General features: G+C 47.8%; 6 protein-coding genes across 6 annotated transcripts; 4 read left to right on the top strand and 2 right to left on the bottom strand.

The window, feature by feature from the left end:
* Positions 1 to 52: 52 nt before the first annotated feature.
* N7500_004566 (uncharacterized protein) lies at positions 53 to 3,792 on the top strand (the record flags this gene model as incomplete). Its single annotated transcript, XM_056675711.1, has 6 exons — positions 53 to 328; positions 384 to 434; positions 484 to 679; positions 754 to 1,217; positions 1,272 to 3,647; positions 3,715 to 3,792. The coding sequence occupies 6 exons, from the start codon at positions 53 to 55 to the stop codon at positions 3,790 to 3,792; spliced, it is 3,441 nt and encodes a 1,146-aa protein (XP_056530711.1).
* A 1,132-nt stretch (positions 3,793 to 4,924) lies between these two features.
* On the top strand, positions 4,925 to 5,782 carry N7500_004565 (uncharacterized protein; the record flags this gene model as incomplete). The annotated part of the gene is made up of 1 exon (XM_056675710.1): positions 4,925 to 5,782. One exon carries the CDS (start codon positions 4,925 to 4,927, stop codon positions 5,780 to 5,782), a length of 858 nt encoding a protein of 285 aa, XP_056530710.1.
* Positions 5,783 to 6,769: 987 nt separating this feature from the next.
* On the top strand, positions 6,770 to 11,577 carry N7500_004564 (pentafunctional protein ARO1; the record flags this gene model as incomplete). Its single annotated transcript, XM_056675709.1, has 2 exons — positions 6,770 to 11,482; positions 11,551 to 11,577. 2 exons carry the CDS (start codon positions 6,770 to 6,772, stop codon positions 11,575 to 11,577), a joined length of 4,740 nt encoding a protein of 1,579 aa, XP_056530709.1.
* A 772-nt stretch (positions 11,578 to 12,349) lies between these two features.
* N7500_004563 (cytochrome P450) lies at positions 12,350 to 14,112 on the bottom strand (the record flags this gene model as incomplete). Its single annotated transcript, XM_056675708.1, has 5 exons — positions 12,350 to 12,481; positions 12,539 to 13,409; positions 13,464 to 13,588; positions 13,641 to 13,828; positions 13,881 to 14,112. 5 exons carry the CDS (start codon positions 14,110 to 14,112, stop codon positions 12,350 to 12,352), a joined length of 1,548 nt encoding a protein of 515 aa, XP_056530708.1.
* A 2,893-nt stretch (positions 14,113 to 17,005) lies between these two features.
* N7500_004562 (putative integral membrane protein Pth11-like) lies at positions 17,006 to 18,373 on the top strand (the record flags this gene model as incomplete). Its single annotated transcript, XM_056675707.1, has 4 exons — positions 17,006 to 17,141; positions 17,356 to 17,423; positions 17,478 to 17,848; positions 17,902 to 18,373. The coding sequence occupies 4 exons, from the start codon at positions 17,006 to 17,008 to the stop codon at positions 18,371 to 18,373; spliced, it is 1,047 nt and encodes a 348-aa protein (XP_056530707.1).
* Positions 18,374 to 18,757: 384 nt separating this feature from the next.
* On the bottom strand, positions 18,758 to 19,549 carry N7500_004561 (sulfotransferase family protein; the record flags this gene model as incomplete). The annotated part of the gene is made up of 1 exon (XM_056675706.1): positions 18,758 to 19,549. The coding sequence occupies one exon, from the start codon at positions 19,547 to 19,549 to the stop codon at positions 18,758 to 18,760; it is 792 nt and encodes a 263-aa protein (XP_056530706.1).
* Between the last annotated feature and the right edge of the window lie 4,054 nt (positions 19,550 to 23,603).

Here is a 23,603-nt window from a genome sequence, read left to right as displayed (position 1 = left end):
CAATTTTTACTTCCCCGGCCGGCAATGACCATGATATTGCGAATCAACTACGATGTTTCGAATCCTCGAGTCGCAAGCTCCGGCCAAACAAACGGCTACGGACACAATCGACGTATTGAGCAGTAGACTGCAGAGTGCTACATTGTTGGAAGATCGTCGTGCAGCCATTCAAGGATTAAGAAGTTTTGCAAAACTTTACCCTGCATCAGTCGCTTCTGGTGGTCTGCGGTCATTGATCAGCAGTCTACGCAATGACAGTGAGGATGTGGACACAATCAAAGTGGTCCTCGAGACCCTTTTGATGCTCTTCACACCCGATGAATCTAGTGTGGGTATTTTGTACTCTAAAGAATGTCACCCGTGTTACTCATATATATGCTTAGCCTGAAGCGTCGGACGAAATAGCTCTATGGTTGGCAGATGAATTCACTCAGGTACGCATCTTGACCTCGGTCCCGAGATGATGGACTGACAATTCCCAAGCGACAAGATAACATAACTACCCTACTCAACCTTTTGGAAACCCGCGAATTCTACTCCCGCCTTTATGCACTCCAATTGATTTCGCACATTTGTGGCGCACGACCGGAACGAACACAAGAATGCATTTTTACAGCCCCGCTAGGTATCTCCAAACTAGTCGGTGTGCTGACAGATGCAAGGGAACCAGTACGAAATGGTATGTTTTGCTGAAGATATGCGTCCATTTGATCCATGATTCGGGGCTGACAAACTGTTCTTCTCGTTCACTAGAGGCTCTCGTCTTGCTGATTGCCCTGACCCCCGCCTCGGAAGAGCTGCAGAAGCTTGTAGCATTTGAGAATGCATTTGAAATACTTTTCTCTCTTATTGAAGCCGAGGGAGCATTGACTCATGGGACCGAGGTAGTGGAGGACTGCCTCTCCTTGTTGGCTCACCTGCTGAGGTTCAATGTTTCCAACCAATCGTTTTTTCGCGAGACAGGCTGTATGAAAAGGGTAACACAGTTGCTTCATGAATGTCAGCAGGAGCCAGAAGACAATGACCCAACGCCAGAGTGGACTTTAGTGCACCGAGATAAGAACGTCTGGGGCCTGTTGGCCATTATCCAGTTGTTCTTGATTCGCGGTGGCATGAGTACGCCCATTAACCAGACGGCATTCTGGCAGAATGGCGTAACAGAACAAGTTCTAAGCATTGCATTCAGCCAAAGGTTCAGTGTCAGTGTGACCTCAAAGGTGAGATGTCGATATTACCCTTTTTTGTCCGTTTTCTGCGACTGACAAGTCCAGGCCTTGTCAACATGTGCCGATCTGATTCGCGGCAATTCGCCGTTACAGGAAAGATTCGGTGATATTGAAATCCTGTGGGGCTCCTATCCCCGCGGCGACAAGGCTGCCAATGGTGATACGAAAGAACCTTTACGCATCAATGTCATTGAAGCATTCTTAAAGCTCAGCCTCGAACCTAGTCCCAACAACCTTTTGGATGCACGACTTGCTGCCTGCGAATGTATGAAAGCTTTTTTCGCTCATCATTCTGGAATTCGCATGCACGTCCTGAGGCGAGCGATTGAAGGGCATACTAGCGGACAGGATCAGATTCCCAATATTTTATCTGTACTGCTCACTGCACCCGAAGCGCGCGGCAATGCTGATCCGTATCAAGTCTGGATAGCCTGTGTACTGATGTTCCATTTGCTCTTCGATGATGCAGAGGCCAAGGGAACAGCTATGGGTGTCACTGAGGGCGATGCTGAGAGCGGCGAAGAAGTGGTCACCAGTGTTCAAACTGTCGTTGGAAACCTAATTACTGGCCTCCAGCGCGGTGACGATGAAAGAATCACTATCGGTTATCTGATGTTGCTCTGTGGTTGGCTTTTTGAGGACCCAGACGTCGTAAACGATCTTCTTGGGGAGGGTAGCTGCATCCAAACCTTGTTGCAGGAAATCAAGCACCAGCGCGCTCCTAGCAAATTGGTACCCGGCCTTTGCACCGTGCTGTTGGGTGTTATATATGAGTTTTCCACCAAGGACTCCCCGATCCCTCGCGTCACGCTCCACAAGCTACTCATCGAGCAGCTTGGCAGGGAACAGTATATTGACAAGATCACAAGACTTCGAGAATGCCCATTGGTTCGCGATTTCGAGGTCCTTCCCCAAACCACTGGTGGTCAGCTCGAGGGTGGACTGCCGGAGGTGTTCTTTGACCGCTCATTTGTTGAGTTCCTCAAAGATAACTTTAGCCGATTGCTTCGTGCCATTGACCGCGAACCCGGATTTGAAATCTCTATTGTTGCCAATGGTGTCGAAAAGGGAATTTCACGTGAGCTCGTTGATTCCTTGCGTGCAGAAATCGAAGATCGCACCCAAACCCTCCAAACATTGGAGTCCGATCTCGTCAGCATTCAACGAAAGCTCGATCAAGAACAGCTGAACCACCGAAAGACAGAGGAATCCAATGCAATTGAGTTGTCAAAGCTTCAACAAACCATCCAATCTCTACAGCAAAGCCATTCGCAGGAGCTATCAAAACAACTATCGAAGCTTGAAAACGAACATAAGCATTCCAAAAACGAGTTACTCAAGCAGCATAATGATCAGCTCCGTGCCATCGATCATCAACTCAAGCAGACCTCGGCCGAATCTGAAAGCAAGAGCAGCAAAGCAAAGGAAATGAGAGAGCACCATGAGCGCGAGGTTGCTGCTCTACAAAAAACCATTCGTGGCTTAGAATCAGAGCTTTCTCGCGTCCTGGAACAACATAGAAGAGAAGTTATCAATTCAAATCAGAAAATCCAGGAATTGGAAACTAGCATCACCCAGTCCAAGGAGGCTCACAGTGCACGGGTGACTGAGCTTCAAAGCAAGATTCAGGATTTGGAAAGCAACAATAAATCTCACAGTGATCAAGTCGATAAGTCCAACAAGAAGATCCAGGAGTTGCAGAACACAATTGGCCAGTCTGAAGAGGCCCACAGTGGACAAGTCGCCAGTCTTGAAAAGCAGATTCAGGATCTAGAAAACACCAAGAAAGCCACTGAGGGACAGGTGGCCGACCTCAACAAGAGAATCAAGGTCCACGAAAGCATTAAGGGAACCCATGATGGAGAAGTTGCCGATCTTACTCAACGGCTGCAGAGCGTGGAATCTACGTTGGCGGCAACCAAGCAAAAGCACGAAGCGGAAGTTGGCGACTACAAGAGCAAGCTTGACACCCTGGAATCTGAGTTCTCTGCAGCCAAACAACAATATGAGACTGAATCCACTGGTCACGATAACACAGTCGGGACTCTCAAGTCGAATCTTGCCGCAGCTACAAAAGAGCATGAAGCTGAGATTGCAAACCTAAAGCAACACATCGCAGCTCGGGAAGCAGACCTTGCCAAGGTCCAGAAGTCCAGCAACGATCTTGAGACGGCACAAGAAGGCGCCGCATCCCAGGCCTCTGCGATGGAAACACGAGCTAAAGAGGCTGAGGAAAAGGCCAGGGAGGCCGAGTCCCATGCTCGCAATGTGGCCGAAGCCCTCAAAAGCATGCAGGCCCAGCTCGACAAGGCTCAAGTTGAAGCTAAAGAAAAGGAGGAGGCTCGCAAGTCAGCCCAGTCTGAACTAGAAGATCTCCTGATTGTCTTTGCAGACCTTGAGGCTAAGCGAACAGAAGACAAGGTATGCTACTAGCCCAATGAATTTCATGCTGCGTGTGTCTCTTGAGAATTTGACTAACCAGTTTTAGAAACGGCTCAAGGATCTCGGGGAGGAAGTATCGGAGGCTGAGGATGACGATGATGACGAGGGCGAGGAAGATGAGTGATGGACAAGTGCCATTTGTAAATAGCCAAGCAAAAAAAACTTCTTCCAAGGTTACACGTGAAGAATTCACCCTCACGAATTAAGCCTCTTAACACTTTCTTTCTGCTGTCTCATGAAACTCGGAAGGGGTACAAACATTTTCAAGGTATACAGAAGGCATACCTCGGACTACTAATAAGACTACACTAATAAGACTACACAAGGCCTCATGTGCGGCTGTGTAGTCTTGTTTCCGTTCTAGGTGTGATGTCACGAAATTCCACAGCATGAGTAGGTAGCTGCTGTGTAGTGTTCTAAGGTTGGTTCATTTGCTCTCCATATATTCGTTCTCCTTGGCTTATTGTAACTACATAGGGGAGTATGAGGGGGGCCCTCTTATGTGATCGTGGCGTCCAACACAGAAAACTACTACCATTTGGACATATTCCCTGCCTCGCTCGTGGACATTATAACATTATGTGGACAGAACATCCTCTAGTGATTACGATCTGAATATAAAGGAGTATACGGCCGCTTATGTGCTTATGATATCTCATAGAGTTCTTAAGTATTCTTTTCATTGGTCTTCTCGGATATCCTCTTTAGATACGTACATATCTCTTAGGTATTTCCTCCTTTTCAGTCTACAGTCAGACGGCGAAAAAAGACTAAAAAGGCTAACTTTATGCAAGAGGCTTGACAATATACAACGTTGGATGCTGTATACAGATAACACTACTAACAGTCTATCATTATTATGGAGTTCCTCTATACTTGACAAGAGAATCTGCAAGTATATGCATGTACAACCTTGCGACATTCCCAAGTAGATCAGGTCTGCAATCTATCATCATACATCGAGGTCTTCATGCGATGTACTTTTTTGAAACCTAACGGCTTCTAACAACCAAGGAGGTCCTTCAAAAAATGCTTAGTATATAGCCCTATAGTTTACAATATGGAAGGATTGTGTACGTCATAAAACCTTAGAAAATCAGAAGATCGGAACAGCTTCTAATTGTCAGGCTCGTTTTCCCAGGGCAAACAAGCCATAGTGTCTATTTAACCCTTGCTCACAGCATCCTAGACTTCTCTTCCACCCTTCTACCCATGCTCATCGAAAACCACTTCCATTGATCCTCAGAAGCCCGATGATGTCTGCATCTCCTCGTCAGTACTCTTGTGAACCCGAGATCTTGCATGACTACGCTTGGGCCTGTCAGATGCAACGTTCGGCAGTAAGGATCGCTGGTGCCCTGAACTTTCCAACAACACAGGAGGTCGACAGATTATGGTACAATAACGCGGAGACTCAAAGAATTATAACCATATGGTCGGACTCCGCTGAAAGTAAGCGGAAATCTTCGACATTTGTTTTCCTCCGGCAACACACAACGACCTTGGTTCATGTCATGACAGCTCCTGTGCGCCCAAAAATTGGTGTTCAGGGTGTAAATCGCGAGATCTTTTCTGTAATGCTCTCAAACTGGTGTATAACCCAGCTTATGCGTGTGGTCCCGGTGCTGTTTTCTCGCAGCAATGTCGACACAACTCCCCCAAAGCTTGATGCATACGACTTTTTTCATGCATTATGCATTCTTCGTTGCGGGGCTCAAGCGTGGAGATTCAGTCTGGGACAGCGAAACAGACCATCGCGGTCCGCGCTCCCAGTGAAATGGCACCGCGAACCTAGTACCGACAGACTTCATACTGTATCTCCCATATCTCCTATTTCAATTGAATGGCCAGTAGCAGCATTGACCTTCACAGCCGCACTTGAGCCCAAACATGCGCTTACGATTGCCTCGGGGGGCGGCAAGATCCATTTACCTGGAGAGGGAGCCATCAGTGCTTACACTGGCACTCGTGAGATGCTGTATCAATTTGCTGGCAAACTTCGCGAGCAATCTCAGCGGACTCAGCTCTCAGTCGAGTACGATGAAGCTGAGGAAGGAGGAAATAGCAGTACCAAGTTCGCTGGCATCGATGGGCTAGTCGAACAACTCACTTAGACAATTGGACAGAGATGCATTGGGGGCGTCACTGCCAACAATCAGCCTCTTGAGTAGATTTTCGGATACTGTGCCCGAATGGGAGACTAGAGCGCTGGGGAGACCGGCCGTGGAGAAGAGATTGGCCCGGTTGGAGACAATGATCCCGGAGTAAAGCACTCCAACAAACGTTCCCAGGCCACCCCAAAGACACAAATCAGCCTGCATAATAATGGGGTTTCCAAAAGCAGGACTCGATCCTCGAGAGTCCACAATACAGGATCGAACGAACGTATCCAGGCGGCATTGAATTCAAAATTGGCGGGTACTTCTAAATCGCCAGACCAGTTGGATGCAGTTAACTTGAGCATGGAGATCGAGTTGGACTCGGTGATCAAAGTTGATTCGGACGAAGACTGGATCTCCAGGATATTTGGGGCCATTTGTAAGGTTCACGTTCAAAACAGGCGATGTCGGCCAAGTTGAAAATTGGGGTTAAGATGTGGAATCTGGCAATCTTTTTGGAGGACATATTGCTTTCATAGCATCAATTGAAACTCATTTGAACTAGTATCTGGGAAATTTGTAACCATAAGTACATATCTGTATGATATGAATCGTAGGCGATCCGAGTGTTATAGTGGAAGTGTTCAAAGGTGTGTGCTCTGTATAGATCGACAGATTGAGTCACCGGGCGGTCAAGAAACTGCCCGCGACACCGGAGGGGAAACAATACTCTTTTTCCTTTGTCCTGTTGGGTCTTGACTTGGTGATTATTTTATTTTGATACAATATTGGCTCTAGGATCAGCTCTGTCCAGGTCGGTCGATATCCCTTAATTCGTCACTTCCCTCCAAATGACTGTATACCATATATCCCTAGATTCATTGTGGAGGAGAAACAGATAAAGTACAGTTCCATGAGTCAGGGTACTAACAAGTCGCAGAATGAAATGAGCTGTCAGTGAACTTTGCCATTACCGAGTCCTGATCCCTATCCTCCTCTAAAATGTCTGAACCCACCAAGATCAGCATCTTGGGCCAGGAGAGCATTGTCGCTGATTTTGGCCTTTGGCGCAATTTTGTCGCAAAGGACCTGATCAATGGCTTGCCCTCAACGACCTACGTTCTCATAACAGACACCAACCTCGGATCTATTTATACCCCCACTTTCCAAAAAACATTCGAGGCAGCCGCCGCTTCCATTAGCCCAGCCCCGCGGCTCCTCATCCACAATGCAGCCCCCGGAGAAAGCTCCAAGTCACGGCAGACAAAAGCGGATATCGAAGATTGGATGCTGAGCCAGAACCCACCATGTGGTAGAGACACAGTGATCATTGCGTTGGGTGGTGGTGTAATTGGAGATTTGACTGGATTTGTTGCAGCAACCTACATGAGAGGTGTGCGCTTTGTGCAGGTCCCAACCACGCTCCTTGCCATGGTGGACTCCTCCATCGGAGGAAAGACGGCTATTGATACCCCGCTTGGTAAGAATCTCATTGGTTCTATCTGGCAGCCATCGAGAATTTACATTGATCTTGAGTTCCTCGAGACTCTCCCTGTCCGAGAGTTCATCAATGGCATGGCCGAGGTCATTAAGACTGCCGCCATCTCAAGTGAAGAAGAGTTCACTGCCTTGGAAGATAACGCAGATTCAATCTTGGCTGCTGTGCGCAGCGAGCCGAAGGCTGGCCAAGGTCGCTTTGACGGCATCCGGGATATCCTGAAGGCTAGAATCCTAGCCTCGGCACGTCATAAAGCCTTTGTTGTCTCTGCAGATGAGCGTGAGGGCGGCCTCCGCAACTTGCTTAACTGGGGACATTCTATTGGACATGCCATTGAGGCAATTCTTACCCCTCAGATCCTTCACGGTGAATGTGTCGCAATCGGCATGGTGAAGGAGGCAGAGCTTGCGAGACATTTGGGCATCCTGAAGGGTGTCGCTGTCGCTCGTGTGGTAAAGTGCATTTCGGCATACGGCTTGCCCACTTCCATGAAAGATTCTCGGGTTCGTAAGTTGACTGCTGGTAAGCACTGCTCTGTAGACCAATTGCTGTTCAACATGGCTTTGGACAAGAAGAATGATGGCCCGAAGAAAAAGGTTGTGCTCTTGTCAGCAATTGGCCGGACTTACGAGCCAAAGGCCAGTGTCGTCTCTAATGAGGACATTGCTGTCGTCCTCGCGCCCAGTGTCGAGGTTCACCCCGGAGTACCCAAGTCGCTCAATGTCACTTGCGCACCCCCTGGATCAAAGAGTATCTCCAACCGTGCCCTTGTGCTTGCTGCGCTTGGCTCTGGAACCTGCCGCATCAAGAATCTTTTGCACTCCGATGATACCGAGGTCATGTTGAATGCCTTAGAGCGACTCGGTGCGGCAACTTTCTCCTGGGAAGAGGAAGGCGAGGTTCTTGTTGTGAACGGCAAGGGCGGAAAGATTATCGCTAGTCCTTCTCCTCTTTACTTGGGTAATGCCGGTACTGCTTCGCGATTCCTCACCACCGTGGCCACACTCGCTACTCCCAGCAGTGTCGACTCGAGTGTCTTGACCGGCAACAACCGCATGAAGCAAAGGCCTATTGGCGATCTTGTTGACGCTCTTACTGTCAATGGTGCTGGTGTCGAGTATATGGAAAGCAAGGGATGTCTTCCTCTCAAGATTGCCGCTTCTGGAGGCTTTGCAGGAGGGAAGATCAACCTGGCCGCCAAGGTTTCCTCCCAGTACGTCTCTTCGCTGCTTATGTGCGCTCCGTACGCCAAGGAGCCAGTCACTCTGAAGCTGGTTGGTGGTAAGCCCATTTCACAGCCCTACATCGACATGACCACTGCGATGATGAGATCATTCGGCATCGATGTGAAGAAGTCGACTACTGAGGAGCACACCTACCATATCCCTCAGGCTCACTACGTGAACCCTGCCGAATATGTTGTGGAGAGCGATGCAAGCTCCGCGACCTATCCTTTGGCAATTGCTGCTGTCACTGGCACCACCTGCACTGTCCCTAACATTGGTTCCAAGTCCCTTCAGGGCGATGCTCGCTTCGCAGTGGATGTCCTAAGGCCCATGGGCTGCTCTGTGGTTCAGACGGATTCTTCCACCACTGTTACCGGTCCTGCTGATGGTGTTCTGCAGCCCCTTTCTAATGTAGACATGGAGCCTATGACAGATGCCTTCCTTACTGCCTCCGTCCTCGCGGCTGTTGCCCGGGGCAAGGGTTCAAACCACACAACTCGTATATACGGAATCGCAAACCAACGTGTCAAGGAATGCAACCGCATCAAGGCCATGAAAGACGAATTGGCTAAATTCGGGGTGGTGTGTCGTGAGCATGACGACGGTCTTGAGATCGACGGCATCGAGCGTTCTGCCCTTCGCCAGCCCACCGGTGGTGTTTTCTGTTACGATGATCACCGGGTCGCGTTCAGTTTCAGTGTGCTTTCTCTTATCGCTCCCCACCCTACCCTTATTCTTGAGAAAGAATGTGTTGGCAAGACCTGGCCTGGCTGGTGGGACGCCTTGAAGCAAATGTTCAGCGTGAACCTCAGTGGGAAAGAATTGAAGGAAGCTGAGCATGCTGCCTCGAGCGATGAAAAGCGTAGCAGCGCCTCTGTCTTCATCATCGGTATGCGTGGCGCTGGAAAGACCACCGCTGGAAACTGGGTTGCCAAGGCCCTTGATCGCCGGTTCATCGACCTTGACACAGAACTTGAGACTTCTGAGGGTATCACTATCCCTGATATTATCAAGGCACGCGGTTGGGAGGGATTCAGGGATGCCGAACTTGCTGTCCTTCGACGCGTCATTAATGATCATCCCACTGGCTATGTCTTCGCCTGCGGCGGAGGTGTCGTCGAAATGCCAGAGGCACGGAAGCTGCTGACCGAATACCACAAGAGCAAGGGCAACGTGCTCCTCATCATGCGCGACATCAAGCTTGTGATGGACTTCCTCCAGATTGACAAGACTCGCCCTGCTTACGTGGAGGACATGATGGGCGTGTGGCTACGACGTAAGCCTTGGTTCCAAGAGTGCAGTAACATCCAGTACTTCAGCCAGCATTCCACCTCAAAGGATCTGGCCCTTGCCTCGGAGGACTTTACCCGCTTCATGCGGGTGGTCACCGGCCAGGTAGACAGCCTTAGTATCATCAAGAAGAAGAAGAAGCACAGCTTCTTTGTCTCATTGACTCTGCCTGATCTCCAGTCATCGGGCGATATTATCACTGAAGCTTGTGTCGGATCTGACGCTGTCGAACTGCGGGTGGATCTATTGAAGGACCCTTCAGTTGACGGCGATATTCCCTCAGTTGACTACGTCAACGAGCAAATGTCTCTCCTTCGTCGTCGTACCTCCCTGCCGCTCATCTTCACCATCCGCACCAAGAGCCAAGGTGGTCGTTTCCCCGATGATGCTCATGATGCGGCAATGCAGTTGTACCGACTAGCGTTCCGTTCTGGCTGCGAATTCGTGGATCTTGAGATCACCTTCCCTGATGCAATGCTCCGTGCCGTTACTGAGATGAAGGGTTACTCTAAGATCATCGCGTCGCACCATGATCCTAAGGGCACACTGTCGTGGTCTAACATGTCTTGGATGCAATTCTACAACCGTGCTCTGGAGTACGGTGATGTGATCAAGCTCGTCGGTGTTGCCAATACCCTCGATGATAATACTGCTCTTCGGAAGTTCAAGACATGGGCTGAAGAAGCCCACGATGTGCCGTTGATTGCGATCAACATGGGTGACAGCGGTCAGCTCAGCCGTATCCTGAACGGCTTCATGACCCCCGTGTCTCACCCCAGCCTTCCTTTCAAGGCGGCACCTGGTCAGCTGTCCGCTGCAGAGATTCGCCGTGGTCTCTCCCTGATGGGTGAGATCAAGGCCAAGAAGTTTGCCATCTTTGGTTCCCCTGTCTCAGGCTCGCGGTCTCCCGCTCTTCACAACACCCTTTTCAGTACAATGGGTCTTCCCCACAAGTACTCTCGCCTGGAGACTACCAACGTCGAAGATGTCAAAGACTTCATTCGCGCCCCCGACTTTGGTGGTGCCTCGGTGACAATTCCCCTCAAGCTGGACATCATGCCCCTGCTCGACGAAGTCGCCCAGGAAGCCGAAATCATCGGCGCCGTCAACACTGTCGTGCCCGTCCCCAACGGCGACAAGCCCCCTCGTCTGATTGGTTACAACACTGACTGGCAAGGAATGGTCCAATGCATGCGCAACGCAGGCGTCTACGGTTCCACCGGCAACGAAAGTGCTGTGGTCATCGGTGGTGGCGGTACTGCCCGTGCTGCTATCTTCGCCCTACACGACATGGGCTTCTCCCCGATCTACGTGGTGGGCCGCACTGCCAGCAAGCTCGAGGATATGGCCTCGACCTTCCCAACCAACTACAACATCCGTGTTGTAGACAATCAGACCCAGCTTGACACCGTTCCCAAGGTTGCCATCGGTACCATCCCTGCTGACCGTCCCATCGACCCTGCCATGCGCGAGACTCTCTCCAACATGTTCAAGCGCGCTCAGGAGATCGACGGTACTTCCGAGTCTAGCAAGCCCCGTGTCCTCCTTGAGATGGCCTACAAGCCTACCGTTACCGCCTTGATGCAGCTTGCATCTGATGCGGGTTGGAGCACCATCCCTGGACTGGAGGTCCTTGTTGGACAAGGTGTGCACCAATTTGTTCACTGGACTGGTATCACCCCCTTGTACCATGAGGCAAGGGTAAGCAAATATCTTCATTATTTCCTTTCTTTCTAGCTCTATTACTAACATCTCTTGTCTGTCTTTAGGAAGCCGTCATGGGTACTGCTGAATAAATGATCATGAATGTATCATGAATATCTCGGGCTCTTTTCTCTGTCTTCCATATTTGACGCCATATCATGTTTCATGCTCCATGTACTAGTGGGTGAGCGGGTTCCTAAAAAGTATTCAACAAAACATGTCCTGACTTGCATCTTGCCTGTCGTGTTCATTAGATAGTTCCCACATAAAGTTCCATTTCGGTCAATTCTAGATTCTACTACCTTCCGACCTGGTCTTCTTGATGCATCTCGCTGTTTTGTAGGCATATTGATTTCATTCGTGGCATTCAAGGGGTTAGAGATAAAATCGTCCTCGCCTTGACTTGAGATAACTGCTAAGTTGACCATCCACCATTCCAAGCGCCGTCCTGCCTACAGATCCCATTGCTTTTCTTTGATGCTCTCCGTCTGAACTATCCATGAGCGCGGCGTTTTCAAGTAAAGCTCTCACATCTCGCTTCAAAAGGAACAGATATCTTGACTATGACTTGAGAGTCAATTTGGATAAAGATGCAGGCTGAACAGTGATACTGAAGCCCCGTTGCTAATCTTGAGCTAGGTATCCGGGTTTACCATTTGAGACATGGAGATCAGAGGGGATCCTGGAGAATGGAAATGGCCGTATCATACGCAGAAATTTGAAAGGGAAAATCAAGGGAGAAGCAGTCACGTTATTTACAGGGCATCATTGAGCTGGATCCCTTGGAAATTGGAATGCGATTCTTTTCTACAAGGCCTAGTAATCTTGAAGTTCAATGTCCATATTTTGTCCAAAGCTCAGTTTTCACTCGACCTTCACGTTTGGTCGGGGAGAGATGGTCAACCACAAGTCTCTCCAGTACCCAATACCACCTTTAATCATAAATTTGGCCTCAGGCTTATCCTTTACGGTCTCCAGCTTGTATGAACGGAAGAACTAAACAACACATTAGTACCCCAGAATGGTTGTCACAGGACCAAAGAGAGAACTCACCTGCAAAGGACCCTTGAACAACTCCATCATAGCAATGTCCCTCCCCAAACAAACACGCGACCCATACCCAAACGAGAAATTATACTTATTATACAACTTCGCCTTCTCAGCATCCAACCACCTCTCGGGCTTAAACTCCTCAGCATCATCCCCATAAAGCCTCGGATCCCGATGCACAAGGTATGGGTTACAGCTAACCTCGGTACCAGCTGGCGCGAAGCGACCATAGAGCTCAACACCAGGCTCAGCGACATAACGGGGGAAGATGTTCGGTGCGGACGGACACAGACGCATCGTCTCCTTCACACAGCCCACATAGAAAGGCAAGTGCTCCATGACCTCATTGTACTGTGGCATATCAGAGATGAGGCCCTTGCGGGTTGCGTTATCTATTTCCGCCATCATACGCTCATACGCCTCCGGGTGCGTAATGAGGAAGTGCATCATGCCCTGGAAGGCGGTGCCGGTTGTGTCTGCGCCAGCGAGCAGGACGAGTAGGACCTCCGCGCGGATGTACTCCAAATCTAGGGGTTTGCCTTCTTCTGTTCGAGCTTCGAGGAAGGTCTGGAGCAGGTCTGTTTGGTCGATTTTCTTGCCGTTTTGGATGTCCTTGATGCGCTGGTCGATGAGTCGGTCGCGGAAGCGCATGAGAACGCCGATGCCAGAGTCATCGGCTGGTGAGGCCACGAGGTATTTTTTCAGGGCAGTAGTTTTAATCCATGAGGTGAAGGGGTGGAGGCGGGCTAGGAGGCCGAAGGCTGGGAGGCCGTCGTGGAAGCCTTGGATGAGGCCGCCGATGTCTTCGCCTTTTTCGACGAAGCCGAAGGGCTCGCCAAACCCGATTTCGCTGATGATGTCGTAGGCCATGTAGCTGATTGCGTTGTTAGTCGGGGCAATGATTTATTTGGCTCGTGTTGCTACTTACACTGCCCACCAGGAGAAATCGAAGGCTTCGCCGGTCTTCACGAACTTTTCTGTGAGCTTGTTGGTCCATGCGGTGATGCGCAGATCAATCAATGGCTCCATTTTCTTGATGTTGCTGAAGCTGTACTATGTTGGGTGTCAGTTTGATATCTCCAACTGAACTCGTAGATCATCATACCGGTCCAGCAACGTGCTTCCTGAATACGGCATGAGTCTTGTGAGATCTCATGTTGAACAGCGACTCGGTCTCGCCGAAGCTTCCAGTGATGTAGTGTCCGGTTTTGTCTGCATTGCGGTGGTAGATTTCCGGGAGCTTTTCGTGATCGTTGACCAGCAACAATGTCGGGGTGATGCGAACAACAGGACCTGAGGAAATTGACTTAGAAACATTCCTTTTGAGTATAGGACCAAGACTCACCATATTTCTTAGCAAGCGCATAAACAGTGGGCACCTCAGTATCCAGTAGATTATGCCATGCGATCCAAAGACGAGTTACAGAGCCCCAGAAAGGACCCGGGAATTTCGCGAGCGGACTAAAGAAGCGATAGTAAATGACTTGCCAGGTAAACTTCAGCACGAGGTAAACAACGAGTCCCAGGATGACATTGGTCACCGTCACCAGTGACAGGACATTTTCTGCAAGACCCATGGCGAAGTTAGAGAAACATTGAAGATGAAAGCCCCTCTTTCTGACCAGCGGAGGGAAAGAGTTCCGGAAATAAAAGCACCAATGGCCATTGGCATTAAAAATCACTTTGTAGTAAGGGGTCTAACGGGCATTGGCCAAAGAGCTACTCCGTACCTCGAGCTTAGAAGACCCTCACGATAATCCTGTACGCCTAGACCCAAGTAGGTTTAAACCGTTGAAGCTATGCTCAGCATGGGGCATTTCGTGCATCGATCCCTCCCCATTTGCGCTAGTCCTTGCGCTAGAGTGGTAATAAGTGCATCGTAGACAGTTTTGTGGCTGGCCCATCGCTATGCACATTCCTAGTAAAGATCGATCCTGTATAGCTTCCTAAAGCAGTAAAGATGTTCAGGGTATGGAGAAAGACGTTGTCTGTCAGAGGGGGCCGTGCGGGTAGGTGGGTGTGCCGTTGCGCCGTTGCCCACGAACATTTGAGACAATGATCAGCATAGGAGATTACTCCTTACATGCTCGGGAGTTCCTTGCCAAGTACCCCGTACGAGACCAGGTTATTGTTCCTAGACATTTGCACGGGGCTAAATGAAAAGAACAAAGTACTCGGTGGAGCTGCTGTCGTGGCATTCTCCACCGTGGAATGGCCATTTCTCACTGGGCAGTTTCTGAAGACTAAATAAAGCACACGATGACGGGCCGGGTCCTCGTGCAAATTTGTTAAGCCGAATGCATACAATATATGCCGAGCATATGCTCTTGAAACGAATGTGAAGAGGTTGGAATCGGGGCTAATACCAGTTCACTACAACATACGATGGATCCTAAGCAGGCCGGAGCGTTAGGACTCTGAGGCTTGAAACAAGTTAGACACTAACTTTAAACAGTGATAGCTCTTTGTGGTCTGGTTTTCAAGAAAGATTAAAAAGAGAATGGCAGGTTAAAGTACGGAGGGCTTCGTAGATACATTGTGTACAACATATGGAGTAAAGCTGGGCATGGTACGGAGTACTCCGTACATATAGGGGCTTGACACCCCTTGGGCTGCCGGGATTTGAATACCGCCTTCCATTTTGAGTCGGACTCGGGATTCTGCTACTTTATTTTTGTTCTGCCGTATATTCAGACTGGAGTGACTTGTTCTTGCTAGCAGTTGCAATATAAAGCGCAGGTACCCAGATGAAAAAGGCGGTCAAGAGAGCGGTAGATGGAATCATGTGCCAAAACGAAAGAGCGTCTCAAATTCCAGGCGTGCACAGAGCCAAAGGAGCTAGTTAACCAGTCATCTTCCAATATGAGACATACCAACCCTTACTACTCCATATATTCGACGTCGTTGTGTCAATCGGTTTAGAAGCCATGATGGAATTCTCTGCGAGGCTAATTAACTGCCGAAAGGAGCTCGACATGTGAAAAGGTACTGTTATTTGCTGTACGGAGTGCCACACAGTCATAATTCATATCACATATGAAACTTCCAAATCATTCCCAGTCCGAATTCTCTTTCGCTTAACAAGCGTCTCCACTAAAGACGGCTCGGAAGGCAAATGGAGTCGTGCAGATCGGAAGTGGGCTGCATAAAGATGGCTTCGAATTTCTGCGTTAGGAGACCCATTACTCTGTCATGGAGAGCATGCAGAACTATTTCGGGGTCTTGAAACGCGCAGATCGTTCAGCTCCCTTCCCCTCGGTATCATTATTTAATATTTAGCATTCGTAAAATCTTCCAAATTATTTTGTGTTTTCTAGCTGCTCTCATTATATTTTTTTTTTTGTGTCAGAAGGATTTAGGGTTATGGTATACAATATGTACACGTTTGAATAGTACTCCATACCCAAGTTGGAGCATATTAAGATCGCCATCGGACATCTCCATCAGCACGAAAATCAAGATAAATCAGATCTCTCCATCTCATCTCCCGGGGAATCCTCCGAGACCCACGAACTCTTTCTTTCGTTCTATCAAGCCATATTTAACTTTTTTCCTGCTTCTCGTTGATTATAAGTAATAGTCCAAACTTTCAAGGTCGGGTCTCTTCCAATAGTAAGAAAGTCACAATGATCGTTTCCGAGACGTCAAATATGGCGGCCCACGACTAGCTAGCCATCCCTGTCCGAGCCAATCCCACCCCGGTCTTCAGGTGGATATCGTCGGCGAGCTAAAACACAATGATTTCTTGTCCTCAGAACAAAGGACCCAATGAACAGGGTCCGAGGCTTGGTTCAACAGGAATTGGATATATCCATTTACACCTTGGCGACTGGAGACAGCGTCCGAGTGGCAAATAATAGCGTTAGAAAGCCCACCCCAACGCTCTTCATATGGTGAATGTTTTTGTTTTTTTTTTCTTTTTTTTTTTTTTTTTGCTTTAAATATCGCGAAACTGGCGCCCTTCCTATAAAATGCAGGCGTACCCTCTCACGAGTAGATCAGCAAAGGTCTAGAGTGGTGGAGATATGCTCGGTTATGACAGCTCCGTCTGGCTCGTGTTAGTCTACCTATTAATATTAGTCTACGGAGTAATAACACAAAATCCTGCAAATCCTTACCTTTTTTCTTTTTTTTTTTGTCAACGGCCTTTCTAGCGGTATAGGTACAGTGGATCTCGGAGGCTACTAGAACCATGCACGATGCATCTCTGATGTGCACAGTCATTTCAATCCCACTAGTCCCAGGGGCATCTGGGAGAAAACTCGTTATAAAGTGTAGACCGGGGTACCATTAGCCATTCCGTTTAGTGTTCTTGATATTTCACGCGAGCATTTTATCGTCCGTTTTCCATGAGATCGATATGGAAACGACTGTCTATGCCATTCATTAAGACCAATTCCTTCCTTTAAATCAATTTACGGTCTTTCTCCCTGTTCTTCGTTTCTGGCTTATCTCTTTATCGCCATCGTTATGGCTGGTAGCAATGGCTCTCAGGGTCCTAAGGTCGCAGGTATCTGTATAGCATTTGCCGCCTTGACCTTCGTTGTTCTGGCTCTTCGTCTCTTTTCACGCATTTTTGTCTTGGGTCAAATGGGCGTTGACGACTGTAGGTGGATTATACTTGATCTACTTTGCCGACACTATACTGACTTCTTCCAGACCTCATTATTGGCGCTAGTGTAAGAAAATTCCATTCGACCATCGATAAGAGTTACCACTAATGGATATAGGCGTTATCGTGGTCATTTATCGCTGTTACGCTTGTCGGTATGTTCTAGCTTCGCTTCTAAGGAATCTTTGCAGAAGCTGATGTTATTTAGCGATCAAACATGGACTTGGAAAACACATTGGGGATGTTGACCAAGCCGGGATGGTCGACTATGCTTTTGTAAGGATGCAGGTCCCAGTCTCTTGCAAATCATGTTTTCTAACCTTTTCCTAGGCCGTCTGGCTGAGCTCAATGTTCTATCTCGCAACACTTGGATTCATCAAAACTTCCGTCCTATGGTTCTATACTCGCCTTGGGGATCGCTATCTCACTCGCCTATCCTGGGTTATGATGGGAGTTATCATAGCACAAGCGACCTCGTTTGTTCTCGTGGCTGCATTCCAATGTCAACCCATCAGCATGGCCTGGACTGGTACTGGACCTGGAAAATGTGTCACCATCAACATTTTCTACCTGTGCAACGCCGCCCTGAACATTCTCACCGATATCTTGACTTACACCTTGCCCATCAAGGTGATATTCAGTCTCCAGATGCCTCAAAAACAGAAGTTTATTCTGGCTATCATCCTCTGTCTTGGTCTTTTGTAAGTGTGCCCTCGTAGTTCCATGCGGACAATTACTAAGAAATTACCTTCAGCGCTTGTGTCTCCTCGATCATCCGAATCACCTACATCCCTGCCATGCTTACCTCGAAAGACTCCACCTACGCCATTAGCGGTGCCATGTACTGGTCAGTCATCGAAACCAACGTCGGCATCTTTGCTGCTTCAATTCCCTCATTCAAAGCGATTGCTTCCCGCTTCGTGCCCCGCTTCATCGGCGAATACAGCAGTGGGAAGAAATATGGCCCCTGGTCAAGCAACACCACTGGCCCGCGGTATCCATCGGGATTTGCCAAGGTCACGGATCCCAACAGCATCACTATGGATACAATCCACTACAATGAGGATAGGACCATGGGTACCAAAATTGGCGCGGCTAGCAACTCCAGTGAGGAGCGCATTATCCCCCAGGGCAAGATCTTCACTCACACGGAGATCGAAACCACCTTTGAAAGGATGGATCGTACAAGCTGTGGCTCATCATCGCTCGAGCGGGCTCGTCAATGATATCGGGCTTATGTTAATGACTCGGCGGCTGTGTGTGGATTTTTACATATAATATTCGGGGCAATATATTTCGGTTTCTTATCTTGTATAGCATATTCCAAAGGGCGTGGAAGCCATAGATCTAGTGTCCAAATGAATATGTAAATGACTATAGGTTGATCTACTGACTTTCTCGTGGTGTCTCTGTTCAGTACAACACCTGGCCATGGAAGAAACTGACATCGCCCAAGGCATCCCAGTCGCTGGAATTTTGAAGTTTAACGACACCCAAAGTCTTCCAAAAGTTCCCACAAGTCCACGCCAACTTCCTCAACCAAAAAAAAACCACATAGTCACCTCTCATCTTTCAACCACACTATACAACTATCTCTATCTCATCCCGTCTCACCTCCACATGCGAAAAGCAGCCACCCCAACACCAATCCCGGCAAATATACAAGCCCAGCGCATAAGGCCCCTTTGGAGGTGATGACTCACGGACCTCTCAATAGCCTCTGAATCATTGACACGAGGAAACGGCACACCAACAGGAGCTTCTATGCCCAGGGCCTCACACAGCGGCCCCCACCCATCCTTGACATCGAAGAAAATCAATCTATCCTCGGGCACAACCTCCTTCAACCAAGCAACATGGTTCGCATAAGTCTCCCTCCCATGCTGACCAGCAACACCACCATACAGCCTCTCCCAAAGCGCAGCCAGCAAATATCCATACGGAATAAAATGTCTCAACCCGTCCAGCGGGAGCAGAACAGCACGCGCAAACCAGACACCAGTCAAACTCTGCACGTGGAGCATACTCTTCTCCCACAGAATGGGATCACGGGTGGTGCAGACGACCTTGGCATCCGGATACAGCTCCATCAGTTCCGGCACGAGCTCGGAGCCTGGGGAGTCGGTGATTGCGACGTAGCCGGCCAATCGGTGACGCAGAAGAGTGAGCATCTTTTCCCGACTTGTGCTGTCGTCTTTTTTGAGCCAGTTTTGCAGAATTGGCATCCAGCTTTTTATTTCTTTTGGTGGCCCTTTCGATATTTGTGTGCCGCAGTGGTACACCGGTCCGTTCAGGAGAATTTCGAGCGCTTGGGTGAATGATGTGGTTCCTGTGCGTGGTAGCCCGGCGCCAATGACTTGTATATGTGCGCCTGGCTGTGGAACGGAGGCTTTTTGACCCATTTTGTCTCTATATGGTGGTTTGTTGGGTTGGGTCGGGGTTGGTTGGTGAATGGTTTGAGGCTGGCTGAACCTCTTTTTTTCTCCTTTTTCTTCTTCCTCGCGGTGCGGGCTATTTTTGCTGTTTGGGTATATCCAGATTCATAGGCCTATGGGTATTTATGTATGTTTGTGAAATAAATTAGGGGTTGAGTGGTTTTACGTTTCTTTGATGGATATGAATTCCAGATAGGAGACTCCGGCTGTTTGGATATTTCCGCCCCCACTTTGAGGACCCCTCCCCCAGTTTGATCAGCGACATATTGGCGAGTTGGCATTGTTGTATCTCGAAATTAAAGCGAGTTGGGGAGAAATCGAATCAAGGATATGTGGGAGGAAAGCGCAACACTATATGTACTGATGGTAATAAAGCATGTAGATCAAGTACTTCCATCATGTCTAAGCATTGCTGGTAGAGCTTTGACTAGTCGATGGCCTGAGGCAGCAGACATTTATACCATGGCATGAGCAGGATTTTATTCGAACAGTACGTTAGTAAATACAGTGAGTAGTGAGATCGAGTGATGTCTGCATGCACCTGAACCACGGGGACCTAGCTGGGCAGAGCAGCTTGGCATTGGCTCCGAAGATGCAGGGCTATTGTCGACCAAGCATACGGAGTACTGAACCTCTTTATTACAGTCATTTGCGAGGGATCACAGTCCTCTCCGTGGACTTGAGCCATTAGTTTATCATAGAAATTCACCATTATGTACCACAAAAGCACATAGATATATCGGTAGTACGTGATATATATTGAGCACATGCTTAATATAATACTTGAATCGTCTGGCAGAGCCATGCTTGCGGTCTGGAACCTATAGAAAAACCGGGAAAAAGAGGTAGGAATCACCGTGTAATAATATATATAATACCAAAGGTGAAACTTAATAGGAATTCAGATTCATAAAGGCCAAAAAAGATGTACTGGGAAGTAAAAATACAAAAAAAAAAAAAAAAGATAGACATAGCATGTCCTGGTTTCGATCCAGGGTCCTCCGGGTTATGAGCCCGGCGCTCTTCCCCTGAGCTAACATGCTGGGATGTTGAATGTCCATCCACTATACCACATATATACTGCAAATTTTTCTCAAGAGGATCAATACTCATAATAGTTCCCTAGGAAGAAACAAAGATGATAAGAAGAAGCAATTATCTCAGACATGCTAGTCTACACCAGTAGGGCAGCGGTGAAAAAGGATCCAGTCCTCCTATTGGCAGATCACATTATCTTCATTATTTGTTTTTAAGTAGCTCATAACATACAGGACTAGACCAGGACGCAGTTCACCTGACCTGTGTGCCGTTAGTTCATCTGACCTGTGTCCCACCTAAATCACGTGACATTTTCTTATCTTATCTACACCGGTCAGGTCAGCTCCTACAATTTGTATTTAATACATATTAATACCTATCTAATAGTATTATAGTAAATGTGTATTTTAAAAAATACCTTTATAAGGGTATGACTTTATATTAATATCTTAATAACACCTTAATAACGCATTAATAACGACTTAATAATGCGTTTACTTAATAATGATATCTAAGTAGGTAGTTTATTATAACTATCTAAGGATGGATTCTAACCTTGGAAGGTTGTAATACAAAAACCATTAATAATCACCGATAGGCGAGTTGACCTGACCTGTGTAAAGGTCACGTGATTTAGGTGGGACACCGGTCAGGTGAACTAATGGCACACAGGTCAGGTCAACTGTCGACTCGGAGTAGACGGCCGCTTATGCGGCCTTACGATGCCTTCCAGGTCTTTTCAGAGGTCCTTCCAGAGGGGTTCCCAGCATTTCTTGGGGGTGTTTTTCTTCTCTTTTTAATATGTGCAGGATCCCATTTCCAGTCTTTTATTTGATGTGGACGGCAGGAAAACACGAAAAAAGCATTCTCTGTGCAAGCGACTTTTCTACATATAACTTTTCATAGCTCCTCTTCCTTATGCGCTTGACGTTTCCCGACTCTATATTTCTTAGTTCTAGCTATGCTCTTCTTCTATCCAATCTTACTTTACTATCAAAAAGCAGTACTGATATTTTTACTGTGTATCAATTTCGAAGAAAGCGCCCTACTAATTTACTGCTGCTACCCCTTTAGCTTAGATACGCTCTCTCCATTAGTTTATATAACTCTAGTAGAAGAATTCTTCCACCAATCAGCATGTTAGCTCAGGGGAAGAGCGCCGGGCTCATAACCCGGAGGACCCTGGATCGAAACCAGGACATGCTATGTCTATCTTTTTTTTGTTTCTCCTATTCTTGCTTTTGTTTTATGTGTGAATATTCCAAACCCTCAGGATTCCCTTTGACCCAATAAACCCCATTAAATTGCAGGTCGTCCGCAAGACCTTCGAAGTTTACTCTGACATACATGCTCTGGCATTGTTTGTGTCACAATTAAGTCATTGTATGTCGAGTTATCTGGTCTAACAGGTCCCAAGCCCTAAGTTCAAGCCCTCAGTATATAATCTCACGAGGCAGCAGGCATGACATAAAGGATATACTACACTGATTTGGTACGAGAAATATCAAACTTGGGCATGACTAAGAATTCTTTGGCTTTTACAAACCAGCTCTGAATTATGAAGGTTCCAGTATTGTAACATCAGGTGTATTTGTTCCTTCCTGGAAGACAACTGTTGAGCTTCTTAGAAGATTTGGTAAAAACCAGCGTCTCTTGAACCCTCGACTGTCTTCTGGTAAAAAGCCTTGTAAAATATCCACGAGCGAGTTCATTTTTCGTAAATTGCACTCTCCAGCCGCTTTCAACCAGCAGTTAAAACCCCCATAAACATCCTTACCGTGGATGGAAACCCCTAAGCGGGCAGCAGGATCTGTTTTCAAAGCAGAAACAACATAAGTATGTGGGTGTGGAGTCGAGGTCAGATGGTATTGGAGAATGACTTCGTCGCCATGATGGAGATTAAGCCCGAATATCTTCGAAACAGTGAACCTGAAACTACCAGTTCTGACTTCAGTTTGGTGGTCTCCATGATTCCCAGAATACAAATTCACGAGAGCTTTGGCCCCTTCAAGGTGCTGCTTAGCCACGCTGGCTTTCTTTTTGCCCCAGGTCTCCTGTGTCTTGATAATACGCATTTTGTGAAGATCCCACCAGTAATTTCTGATCCCTGGGTCAGACGAGTTTCGTATATCGTTGAACGCATCTCTGGTTTGCTCTGCCCATGCTCGAATAACTGGATCTTCAGATGCAGGGTATTGCTGAACTGTAGATCTGCCGCCAATTGCGTCAGTGATAGCTTTGTTCTCTTGGGTATCCGCGAACCCTTGCCATAATGGCAATGCAACGTTGAGATGATTGCCCGATCACATAGCATTCGTGTTTTTCGGCAATCAGGCGTATAGGTGAATGGAGGTCAGCGGTTGGAATACCAGACACATCCACATCTCTGCCAGGTTGATAATCAGCTGCGTTTGAGTGGAAGATGGAGTATCAAGGATAGCCAGAGTGACAAAGGCTGAGTTCATATTCACGGCAGAGCCCCACACTGCGTAGTATAACCCCATATTCTTCCAACGATGTTTAGAATGTTTGTGTTTATGTATTCCTAGACACAGCACACATGCTTGTCCGACATAGAGCCAGAATCTTTCTGTGGTTTCGTCTTCTTTCCATAGAATGTGAAGATACACACCAGCTTCTCTCTTCGTTTCTGGGTCTTGTCCAATTTCCAAGAGACTTAATGAAAGAATAGTTAATTAGGTATCTTCAAATCGTCAAGCTTTAACATGCCTGATCAGATCAAATTTGCCTTGTTCACACACTTCTTTGACGGCTGGGCTCAGAATGTCTTCGAGTATTTTCGCAATATCATACTCCTTGAGCACTGAAGAGTACCTCTCGCTCATTTCGAGGCGCACTTTTGAAATTACATGCTCCAAGATGGAAGTCCGATCAACGACCTAGATTTAGGGTCTCAATTCGATCACCGGACACCTCACTCCAGTTTCGTCGCTTGGGGTTTGTGATCCCACAGCTGGCTGAT

This window comes from Penicillium coprophilum, assembly GCF_028826855.1.
Source record: "Penicillium coprophilum strain IBT 35676 chromosome Unknown utg000004l_segment0_segment0, whole genome shotgun sequence".
Classification (NCBI taxonomy): domain Eukaryota; kingdom Fungi; phylum Ascomycota; class Eurotiomycetes; order Eurotiales; family Aspergillaceae; genus Penicillium; species Penicillium coprophilum.
The sequence above is the reverse complement of the archived record's forward strand: the minus strand, read 5'-3'. Positions and strand labels throughout refer to the sequence as shown.